The following is a 12,343-nucleotide window of genomic DNA, read 5'->3' as shown; positions in this document are numbered from 1 at the left end:
ATAATACACATATTGAAGAGTGTTAACAATCAGGAGGAGAAAGAGAGTAAAGAGGCAGTTGTCATCCTAGGGAAGTGAGGTAGTCAGTTTGTGCTTCCCAAGATGAAAATCTCCTGCAGCAGTCCAGGTGTCTGCCCTGGGAATGACAGTGCAGAAATAGAGAGACGTGCTCTGCTGGAGGAGGGAGAAGTAAGTTGAATGTTGCAGAGATGCAAGAAAAGGCAGTCTAGTTAGAGGAGTCCTAGAAAGGAATTTTCCTTTTGAAATAATTCTGCTTTATTCTTGTGTCATGGGATACTGCAGCAAATTTTTCACTTTTATTTATATGCAATTTCTTTGGTACAGTAATAGGTTTTTTAAATTTTTAGGCACTGTGGCTGAAAAAGGACATTAAATAGTAAAGGAGCAACTAGATCTCCTTTCTGTTTTTCCTTCCAACATCTTCAAATCTGAAGAAGTGGTCTATGAATAACTGAATTTACCTCATTTTAAACCCATAAGACTGAAACCTAAAGGGTGTTGCTTTGGTGCTGGCTTTCTGCTGGTTGTAGAGGTTAGGTTGGAAGGCAGGGATGGAAGAGGATAATTTCTGCATTCCTTGAAGGGAATGAGAGCAGTGGCTGCAATAGCAGAGTGCTCTGATGTGGTTCACTCGACCTTCTTTTCCTTTTTTTTTTCCTTAATAAAAAGTACAATCCTATTTGTAAGAACTCTGCTCTCTTTTTCTTGGCTCCGCCTATCTTGACAGTTTCAGGGGGATGAACAGAGAAGCACAGTAAGTGCTTGAGGGCTTTTTGGGACTTCTTTTAAAATGTTTTGTTCTGGATCTGAGTGTTGTCAGAAGCTTCTTTATAATGCATTTCTCTGAAGGATTAGCTGGGTGATACTGTCAGATCTGACTTCCACGAGGGTCTGGGCTGGGCATGGAGACAGGGAGTACACCCAGGTGGGAGTGAAGCCATTCCTGGGCACAGGCACCCCTGTTCCAGCACACAGCTGCTCCTCTGCCACAGCTACAGATCATGCAATGAGCACATTCCCAGCTCTAGGGAAGTTTGTTGTTGTGGAAGTTTGCTTATTTCCCCATGGGAGATGCCTTAGGATCCCTGGACATAGGCCAGTTCTTGCCTCTTGTTTTTCAGACGCTGGATTTTAAGCACAAGTGCATTTGATGGGTTCCCAGTGCTCATTGCTGTGACACTGGTGTAGGGAAGGTGGCCACAGAAGCAGAGAGGCTCCTGAGTTGGAAGGGACCCACAAGGATCCCTGAGTCCAAGCCCTGAAACACACTCTGTGCCTGAGAGCACTGTCCAGGCACCTCTGGAACTTCATTTCTCTCTGGGATAGGTTATGTTACAAGATAGTCAGTGCCCTCACCTAAGAAACTTCCTAGCTGAATTGAGTGGTCAAAATTTTTATCATAGCCAAGATTGCTCTCCTGGGACACTGTGTTCTGCAAGCATTTCCTCTTGAACCTCAGGATACTCTTTTTCTCAGGGATTTTATGTGGCTCTGTTTAGTTTCATCTTGAGGGATTGAAGCTCAGGGAACATGGAGGTTTTTTCCTCTTAAAACCAAACCCTAGAAGAAGCTTCAACAGCAGTTTTAGACAGTGTTTTGCATTTTCCTGGTCTTTGGAGTTTACAGTGCAGGACATTCAAAGTCTGCTCTAAGATGCAGCAAATGCTCTGTTGGACACCTTAATGGGGATCTCCTGTTCTAATCTCATCTCATCTCTATTATAGATGCAATGTGTGTTACTACTCCTACTATTTTTTGTAGAGAAAAGAGTTGCTCTTATCTTTGAGACATTCAGAATTTTGATTTGAGTATCTCTTGGCACCAGAAGCAGCTTTGCATAAATCATGCTGAAATTATTATTTTAAGTAAGGATTTTTTTTCTTTATGTGTAGTTAAAGGTTTTTGTGTTTACCAAATATATACTATAGGTAATGAGCCTGTTTGTTTGTATACACTTAATAATAGACATATTTGAAAACTGAAAGATGATACAGACAACACAACAGTCAGTTTCTATGTTTTGGGGGAGGTTTTGTTATGTTTGCTGTTTTTAAATCATAACTGAAAGTTAACAGGTGTTTTTAAGTAAGAGTTCTGTACTATATTATTGTAGGAGCTTTCAGACTTTTTTTCCATTATTTTGTTACCATCTTGCTGCTGTCCAGTGTGGCTCACCCTGTGGTAGACTGGCTGTAGCCTCTCCTGAGGGCAGGGTGTGCCACATTTGTTAACAGTGCTTCCTGTCACTTGTAGAAGTGGAACTTGTGGATTGTGGAGCATTCCTGGGTCAAACCCTATAGGCTGAGCACAGTGATTGATTTCTGTAGCTGATCTTTTCCCCAAAACTGCCTCATGGGATGTGGCCATTCTTGCTGTGTTCTAACCAAGCAGGGAAATGTGCAGTTCTCTGTCTCCTCATAAGTTGTGCCAACTCTTCCCTCAAGTGGTAGTGGTTGGGATCAGGAGTGGCAGGAACTGCAGTGAGGGACTCCAGCTTCTCTACCACACCTCTACCTCTAAATATGCTGGATGAGGAAAAGCACTCCCATGTTTGCAAGTTTCCAACCACAAATATGAAAAAGAGCAACCTTGATGTTTCTGGTTTGAAGCAGTGTATTGTCTATTTACAATAAACAAAGCAGATAAAGAAATGCTTACATACATTCCCTACTTACTATTAAAGCTAAAGTGTAGGGCTTATATAAGGCTTCCTCAGGTTATTAAAAATCCTTCCACATGTTCCATCCTGTCCTGAAATAATCTGCCTGTTGGAGCTTTGCTTCTGGGTCACATCTGTAGATGAATCAAGAGAATTGTCCTAAATGTCATTCAGTTTTTATCACAGCTGCTTTAAAAGGAAAAAAAAACCAACCAAAGTGCAAACCTCAACTGAACCAGCACAAAATCCAAGCTTTATCCGCTTGACTTTACGTATTAAATCTTAATTCAGCTCAAGAAATATTAATCATGTATCCTAAATAATGCCTATTACTGTCTGGATTTTCAATTAAAGCTTCATAAGCTTTTAACGAAAAAGTGCTGGAATTGCCAGTGTGTCAGCTCTGCCCCAGCCTTCCCTGCCAGGGAGATCTGTCTGTCCAGGCCTGGGGAGTTGTGGCCCTGAGGCACTGACACGGAAGGTAAATTGTCTGTAAAGACAGAAAGGAATCAGCCAGGCTGCATAAGGCTCTGATTTATAGGGAGCCAGCAGCTGATAACTCTTTTGAGGTCAGCACAGTTTGCGTGAGAAAAGGAACAATAAAACTCTTGAGTCCCTTTGGGATTCCTCCCTCCCTGCTGAAGGCAGGCTGTGGTGTAGTGTTGCTACACTTATTAACAAGGTATTTGAAATTAGGAGGATGGCCCATGTTCCTTGTATAACCATCCATTCATTTCCTTACCCTCTCCAAAGCAGTTTATCCTGCATGTTACCCTCTGGATGTGCCCAGATCTTGCTTGTATTTTGTGAGAAGCAGATCTCCAATGAGAGTATGTATTTAGAAGTATCTGCCTGGTTGTAATTTCAGGGCAGTCTCTGTCCCCACTGTCCCCATGACTACAGGTGGCTCCATTCACCCCTCTGTGGGCTGCTGAGTCATGGCTCAAAGCCTCTTGGCTTTCACCAGTGCACAGTGTGTGACTTCAGGGGAATTCAGGCCATCTCAGTGTAGCCCTTGTTGGTGTTTTTTTGTTTTGTTTTGTTTTGTTTTTTTGCTACAATCACCAGAGCTCACAAATCCTCAGCAGCATAGTGGTTTTGGAGTATTTTTGTATTTGTCTCATGCTGAGTGAGTCAGTGCATGTGTGCACTTCCATTGGAATGTCAAGAGCAGAGCTGTTATCAGTGGTGTGTGTCCCTGTTCTTTATTCTAATGTCACACCACAGACATGGTCTAGTGTGTTGTGATGTGGTGTGGACAGGAAATCATCCTGATCTGTGGGAGTGGAGAGCTGAACAATGAGGAGGATAGTACAGAGGTTCATGAGACTGCAGGTTTTACCCCTAATTCTTTTGTTGTTTAATTGCAGTTCTTCTGAGTCTGTATCACCTGTGGAAATAAAAAATTTACTTTGATTGTAGGTGTCTGTTAGTGGCTTATATTCCAGTGAAAGTATTTCCTACTTAACAACATCCAGGACAAAACCTGCTGGTCAAAGCAGTGATTGTGCAATCTTTTCAATGTCTCATGCTCTGCCAATGAGGAGAGGCACAGGAGGCTGGGAGGGAGCGTGGCCAGGGCAGCTGACCTGAACTGGCCAAAGGGATGTTCCAGACCATGGAACATAGAGCCCAGTACATGAACTGGACTGATTGCAGGGAATCAGTATTCACTTGCAGTTTCTCCAGCTGAAACCCATTGTCAAATTTTAAGGATGCCTACAGATTTTTCCTAGCTAAATAAAAGCAAGCAAACCCTGTCACCATCTCTGGATGTCTGTGCTTGGTTCTTTGTTTCAGTTGTGTAGCCAAAGTTACGATGGCAGTTTTTGAAAGTGAACTTGTTGAAAAATAGCTAAAACTGTAGTAAAATACTAGATTTATTGAAGATTCCAACTTGCTGGTACAAAGTAGAAATTCAGGCTTCACATAGCACTGGAAATGGGATAAAATTAATATAAGAGGAACACTGGTAGATGAAAACAGACAAGCAATAGAGAGCACTTGCACAGAAAGGAGTGGGGAGTGGTATTCAGCTGGGATTGTGTACTTGCATTTGCTTTCTTTTTCTTTGTTCCATTGCAGTTTGGTTTCAGACTTAAGTGTCTTGTCAGGTTAATAATGACCATGTGGTGCATTTTGGTGATGTCATGGTGATAAAGTCAGGGAAAGGAGGAGCTCCCAGCAAAGCTCATGTGAGGGGTTCCATTCTCTGGACACGCCAGCTGGACCAGCTGGGTTCTGTAATCCCTACTGAAATGTAGGTCAGGCAGCTGCTGCTCCTGCAGAGGCCCTCTCATCTTTCTTCCAGCTCACCAAGTTTCCAGGTGTCCTGTTCTGTCCCATACAGGAGGGAACACCGAAGGAATCACTCACGTGTTGTGTCCTCCTTTTTGTTCGTAGGGAACAGTCTTCACTTTGGAATCCGAAGAGGAAGAGTATCCCGGGCTCATTGCAGAGGACAGCAATGACATCTACATCCTGACCAGTGACAACTCAGGGCAAGTGAGCCCCCCAGAGTCCCCCACGGTGACCACGTCGTGGCAGTCGGAGGGCCTGCCCGTCTCCCTGTCGGCCAGTCAGAGCTGGCACACGGAGAGCCTGCCAGTGTCCCTGGGACCTGAGTCCTGGCAGCAGGTGGCCATGGATCCCGAAGAGGTCAAAAGCCTGGACAGCAACGGAGGGGCTGAAGAGAGGAGTGAGAACAACTCTTCCAACTCCGACATTGTTCATGTGGAGAAGGAAGAGATACCAGAGGGGATTGAGGAAGCAGTGGTGCCAGCTGGTGCTGCAGAGACCATACAGGCAGCATTTCCAGAAACCTCTGCTTCTTTACAGGAAATAAAACCTGAAATTGCTGCTGCTGAAAAAGCACATCCCTCGGCACTTCTGCGTACAAAACAGGAGGAAAAGGGAAAAGCAGCTGAAGAGCTTGTTGAACCTGAAATCCCTGTGTTAAGTAAACCTGTCCCAAAGTTAGCCCCATCAGAAGAAAAGGCTGCACCAGAACCTGAGAAAATACTACTTCCAGGGGAAAAAAAAGCGGGGAAAGAGGGCCATTTGGAAGAAATAGAAGAGAAATCCTCAGCTGCAGAGGAGAAGCCTATCCTGTTGCCAGAAGGGAAATCTATACTGCTGTACGGCGGGGCTGCCGCGGTCGCTATATTGGCTGTGGCAGTCGGAGTAGCGCTGGCGCTTAGGAAAAAGTAATGGAGCTCTCTCGAGGAGGAGGGAGGAGAGAAGAGAGCACATCCAATTTTTGTAGTTGTGTTACCTAAAGGTTGAGCTGCCTGCTGTTTAATTGGACATTTGAGTAACTCAGTGGTGATGAGGTGAGGTTGTTCAATAAGCCTCCAGCTACGGACAATCATGTTTTTAGTAGAATCGGGGCGGGGACTGGTTTTTCGTGATTAAAGTACGGGGGTGTTTTTAAAAAATAAATAACAAAAAAAATCTGCAAATTTAAGAACTAAAAGTGCAGGTGCTGAAGAAAGGGGTGCTCATACTCTAGGAACTGGAACAAAAAATCCCCAGGGGAAGGGGAGAGCCAGCTGCTGCCAGCCCCTGGAGATTTTGGCTTCTCAGATTGACCGCTATTGCAGCTGTGCTGTCTTGTCACTTCCCGTTGCGCCCCCGAGCCTCTCCTAACAAACATTAGCCAACCTGAGTCCTGTAGCGAGAGGCTGGTGTCCCTTTTGTCTCAGCTTCCTCTCAGGTACAGCACTGCTCCTCGTAACCTTCCAGGTTCCTCCTAAGCCCCAGTGGGACAGTGCTTATTCTTACCTCTTGGCTCACACTGGTTTTGGTCCCTAACGTTTACTGGAGCCCCATCCTGTGAAGATGCTGCCTCTCTATAGCTGTATTATCTCTGAGCATCCTGGTGTTCCTGGGGCAGAGGTGCTGCCCAGGAGGGTGGGAGGGACACTGCTGTTTGCTGGTTTGAGAATCCATTTGCTCTGCTCCTGCCCAGCCCACCTTTCTGCAAGCCCTTCAGTTACCAGAGGTACGAAATTGATGCTGGACACGGTGCCCTTGGGATCACTACTCTGATATCTGGGTATATTCAGCAAAAATAGAGCAAACCCGTGTGGAAGCAAGGCCAGTGCCTCAAGTGCAATTCAGATATTAAATGCTCTGCTGTCCTGTGTCACGCTGCAGTCTGCATTGTCTTTCCCAAGTTAAGCACAGAGTGTATTTAGTCCTAACTTGGTCTTGCCTGTGACAGAATCCCAGATACATAAAGCAATGGATTCTAGTAACTGAGCAAAAGAGCATTAAACATCTCTATCTGCTTGTTCCTGACCTGGCCCGGAGTGCTGTTCAGTGCGATTTCTTTTGTGACTGTGAATCTGTAATTACCTCAACTTACAGGTTCACAAATTATGAGTAATTAACTTTGGCAAAAAAAGGAAATCCCCCTTCCTGCAATCACAACACCTGACGTGTGTGTGGAGAGAAGCCTTTCAAGTACTGCCCTGCTCCTTAGTGGGATCCAGCCGCAAGTGTTCCTCTTTCAGCACATTTGTGTGTCTGTCCTTGTCCAGCTGCAGCTCCGTGGGCAACACCTTGGGCTTCCCAGGTAGAATTGATGGATCTCTGAGGGTTGGTGCTGGCACTGTGGCTTAGACCAGATGGAGGAAGGTGAATGGGAACTTGTGATAATGTAAGAAATGAAACATGAGCTTATGGGGGAGTCTTCGCAAAGCACAAAGACAAGGTACTCTTATTTCTAAATAACCACATCTGCAGTACATCTCCTGATGAGCCTGTTTCTTAAGGGATCTCAGAATGAAGAGGTCTTAGCATATTCTCTATTTTAGGATATTCTTGCTGCATTTTCCTATCCCAGGATGCTGGAAAGAGAATGTGTCAGATTCTGAGGAATTATTTTTGTGTAAGCTTTTTTGAAATGGATTTTGTAGAAAACTTATTGGATTTTGAACTCTGTGTGTGTGAAGTTGACTATTGAGAGGAAGGGTTGTGTGTATACTGCAGCTGTGGACTGAACTTGGAGTTCTGGAGTTCTGGACTGTACTGTTGATCATTGATGCTCTTCTTCCATGTACAAAACATATCAGGTTGGCCTTATGAGAGAAGAAAAAAAACAAACCCAAATCTTTTATCACATTGCAAAAAGGAATTGACTGGTTTTTTTGCCATTTTCTGGTGCCCTGCTGGTACTCATTGCTGTGCTGTGTCCCCAGAAGGGGTCATTGGGACCTCCTCATGCCAAACGGGCTCTCTGGTGTCTGCCTTCCCAGCAGGGCAGTTCCCCCTCCTGGCCCCTTGCAGGAGCTCCCCCCACATGGAGGAGAGGTCTCTTATCTCCATGGACATGCAGGAACAGCTTTGCTTCCTTTCACATGTCATGTTTATCAGGGAATGGTACAGTCTCTGAGGTAGCAAGGGCAGCTTTATTGCTTGGTCAGGTTGGGGCAGGGCTCTCCTGCTTTGCTGTTGGCTTTGGGTTCTCTGGGCACGTTCACTGTGGGAGAGAAGTGTTCTTAACCTGCAGCCCCTCCTTCCTGAAGACAATGAACCTGCTTTTGGTACAGCCCCACCTCTAGGCACCCAGCAGGTTACTCTGAGGCAGTGATGGAGTCTGTGGACTCTCTGGATAACTTGTGTACCAATAGGGGAGGGTGGAGCTGGTGTTACTTCATCTTCTCTGTAGAGGGGCTTGTTTCAGTAGTAGTGTGGAGATGGGTAGAGGACAAACAAGAATAAATCCAGGCTGGCAAGGGAAGAAGTTAAAAACTTATTGCCACAAGGAGCACAGTGGGGCATGAAATAAAAGGCATCCACGCACAGCAGTGAGAAGGTGGCAGCAGTAGTAAGGAAACTAAATGACTGTGTTAGGCATTTTCATGGTCAGGCAGAAGCTTTGAGTGTCTGGTGTGTTGCTACATTTCATGGGGCATCAGTTGCACAGTATGTTTTGCTTGCTTGGTCCTTTATAATGTTCTTTTCCTTCTGGGGTCTTTTTGATTTGGCAAATCAGCAAGAATTTGAACCGACCACATATTCAGAAAATTTATTGTATGAGTCTCTTTCCTCTAGGAACACTCCATTAGTTAAAAAGGTCAGCTGTGGGGTTGAATTCTGCAGAGTTTGGAGTCCTGTGGTCACAGCTGGGGCAGGCCTTATGGAAGTCACCAAAGGGGGGGGGTAAGCTCAGATGGCACTGTTCCTACAGACCTGAGAGGCTGCTCTGTTAAAGAGGTGTGAATTAAAAAATGGAAGTTTTCTTCCCCCCATCTGCAAATATATTACAGTAACCTTAAACTGCAGGGTCCAGTTACCCTGAAAGGTGTGATGCAGCTTCTCCTTAGTGGATCTCTCCTAGCTGGCAGAGGGAAGGCAGGAGCTAGATACTTGCAAAAGGGCATATAGAATTACTTTCACTTGTGTTGCTCATACCCTTCTCAGAAGTGCCTCAATATCTGTCCTCTAGTGGCCTGTACTTTAACAAAATATCTACCTTAGACCCATTCTGTCTTCACTTTATCCTTAGCGTACCCTAAAGCTGAGATACTAAAACAGCAGAGGGCTGGATCTGTGAAAAAAAGTGGGAAATACTTAAGGAACTGCAGTGGGCAGCATGCTCAATAAGGAGCTGTCAAGGGAAAGACTTTCAAGGTAAGGTGCAACCTAAATTCAGCTGTGCTTAATTTTAAGCTATGCTTAGTTGGGAGCTGGGCATGGAATTTCTTCAGCTGGCACTGCAGGAACAAGAGGCTGAGAGCAAAGACAGAATTCCTGTGTTCCCAAAGTGCAGATGCAGAGCCCTGTCCCAGCCAGTTGCAGCTCCTGTGTGCTGGGTGGAGCCTGGTGGGCTCCCGAGTCCCTTGAGCTGTGGGGCAAGTCAGCACTACAGGAATCCATCCTTGCTGTTTGTGAGGGCTTCATTTTTCACTCTGGCTGTGTTCAGGCAGCTGTAGCTCAAGTGCCAGGTGGAAGCTGCAGTGCTGAGTACTCTTACAGTGCTGAGTGCTCTTACACAGAACAAGTTTTGCTGCCAGAATCCCATTTCCTTCCTTCCCATAGCCCTGATCACAGCTAGGCTAAAACTTTGGACTGGATTTTTTAACTAATCAATGCTTTCTCATGGTCACAAATGAAAAGTTTAATTAGTACTAAACAAGCAAGCTGCTGAAGTTTGGTCTTCTTTCATTTTAATGTAGTAGATAAAATAATCTGAGGTTATAAACTTTCCCTATATTCAGTGTCAGTTACAGGGTTATGGAAGTACTGGCAAAGCCCTAGTAAAGTAGATGTTGCTATTCTGGCTAAAACTAGAAATGCTTCTGGCTCTGCAGTTGCTCATTCACTAAGCCAGAGCAAGTTCCTGTTACAGAGTTTCAGAGTGTAATTACTAGAATCTTTTGCTGTGAAATGGGGGGAGTGGGGTGGAGAGGTGCACTTGGCTGGCCCAGGTGTGATGCCTACAGGCATCAGAAAGCCCAGGGCTTCAGTAGAATGTCATATTTTGGCCTTTATTTGTGTCTGCTCGTATTTGGAGCACAATGGGAGAAAGTGTGTCCCAGTGAAAAGTTCCTGGTTAGTATCTTTATTGATGATCTGGATGAGGGGATCGAGTTTAACATTAGCAAATTTGCAGAGGACACCAAGTTGGGTGCAAGTGTTTGTGTGCTGGAGGGTAGGAGGACTCTGGGAGAGACCTGCACAGGCTGGATCCAGAAGCTGAGTTCAGTGATAGGAGGTTCAACAAAACCAAGTGCCAGGTCCTACACTTTGAGCACAACCCCCTGCAGTGCTACAGGCTGGGGACAGAGTGGCTGGACAGTGGCCAAGCAGGAGGGGACCAGGGGTTATGACTGACAGCAGCTGAACATGAGCCAGCAGTGTGCCCAGGTGGCCAGGAAGGCCAGTGGCTCCTGGCCTGGATCAGGAATGGTGTGGCCAGTAGGAGCAGGGCAGTGATTCTTCCCCTGTACTGGGCACTGGTGAGGCCACACCTGGAGTGCTGTACCCAGTCCTGGGCCCTCAGCTCAGGAGGGATGTTGAGGGGCTGGAGTGAGTCCAGAGAAGGACAGCAAGGCTGGTGAGGGGTCTGGAACACAAATCCTGCAAGGAGCAGCTGAGGGAGCTGGGAGTGTTCAGCCTGGAGAGGAGGAGGCTCAGGGCAGACCTTGTCACTCCATAAGTACCTGAAAGGAGGGAGTAGCCAGGGGGGTCAGGCTCTTCTCTGAGGCAACAGCAACAGGACAGGATGACACAGCCTTAAGCTGTGCCAGGGGAGGTTTAGTTTGGGCACTGGGAAAAAATTCTTCACAAAAAGGGTGATTGGACTTTGGAATAGGCTGCAGGCAGCTGGTGGAGTCATGGTCCCTGGAGGTGTTTCAGTAAAGACTGGATGTGGCACTCAGTGCCATGGTCTGAGTGACAAGGTGGTGTTCAGTCATGAACTGGACTCTTTATTTCAAAGGTCTTTTCCAAACCTAGGTGATTCTGTGAAACATGGAGGAGTGAGGCACAATATCTGTTCTACCTAATGAGGGCAAAAGCTGTGGCTTGGACTGCTTAATTTCAGCACGAGGAAGGTTGCAAGAACAGTATTACTTTGACTTAATGTACGTACCTATGCTTAAGAGTGCAAGCTCTTGCCATAACAAAAAAAAAATGGAAGGGGGGGTGTTTATAAAATTTAACCTAGCACTACTTGACTCAGGTAGAGCAATCTCTTAAGCCCAGAAGGAGCAGGGACTGCAGGGCCAGGTCTCGGCAACAGAATTCAGTTTGTGTCTGGTACAGTGAAGGTACCTGACCAGGACTTGGCTGGGGAATGACATCAGCTCAGAAGGGTCAGTAGTGTTAAGTCCAGAGGAACCACAACACATCACTCAGCTCCACCTCCTTAAGTTAAATAACTTTATCACTTTTTTTTTCTACTTAGAGCTGACTGACTTTCAGTCTCTTGGGTAGGCTGACTTGCTTCCTCCAAGCTAGAGGTCTGTGGTGATGCTGTAGAAGTGGGGGAACTCCTGTTGGCTTCCAGTGGAAGCTGCTTTTGATCTCCCTGCAGTATCTGCAGGGCAGGGAAGGGACACTATCGATGTGGACACAACAAACTGCAGAGGATGCATCTTACTGCTATACCTTTAGGGGCTTTTTCCTCAGTTTTAACTTGCAGGATAAGCTTTTATTCAACTGTAAACCTAAAAACCCACTCAGACCAAAAGAATGCCACTTGATTTGTTAAGTAGTAAAGACTAATGGGACTGACTCTGAAGCTGCAGGTTAGGAGATTTCTTCTTCTAGGCTTCTGCTGGGTGTAAGCAAATAGTGACAGACTTGCAGGGATTTTGGATTCTGTTCTCAAGAGGCCTGCCTGGGGGAAGAGACCCTGACTGGTCCTCAGGTCACCCATTATCCCAGGAACTCAACATACTGTTCCTTCCAATGTGCAAGTGCAGCCCTTTTGGGGAAAACTGTCTAAAGCTTCTTGTGCCATTTGGTTAATAAAAGTGTTTCCACCTTGACAAGAAAGTTCTTTCCAGCTTCACTGTTCAATATTCAGTTCAAGTGAAGGGGTATGAACATTATTCCCTCTGCTAATGGGACACTGCTGTAAGACCATGCCCCCAGGTTGCACTTTAATAAATGGTACAGTTTTCAAAAACAACGTGTAGACTGCTTCTG

General features: G+C 45.7%; 1 protein-coding gene across 1 annotated transcript in view; it reads left to right on the top strand.

Annotated features, from left to right (window-relative positions):
- Positions 1-12,326, top strand: part of BCL2L13 (BCL2 like 13) — a 39,216-nt gene extending 26,890 nt beyond the window's left edge. Inside the window, exon 7 of the mRNA XM_059848093.1 lies at positions 5,084-12,326. Within this exon, the coding sequence (XP_059704076.1) occupies positions 5,084-5,890 (807 nt within the window). The 3' untranslated portion in view covers positions 5,891-12,326. The remainder of the gene's footprint in view (positions 1-5,083) is intronic.
- Positions 12,327-12,343: the final 17 nt, after the last annotated feature.

Source organism: Haemorhous mexicanus, chromosome 5 (assembly GCF_027477595.1).
Source record: "Haemorhous mexicanus isolate bHaeMex1 chromosome 5, bHaeMex1.pri, whole genome shotgun sequence".
Taxonomy (NCBI): Eukaryota; Metazoa; Chordata; class Aves; order Passeriformes; family Fringillidae; genus Haemorhous; species Haemorhous mexicanus.
Note: the sequence above shows the minus strand (reverse complement) of the source record. Positions and strands in the feature narration are given on the sequence as shown.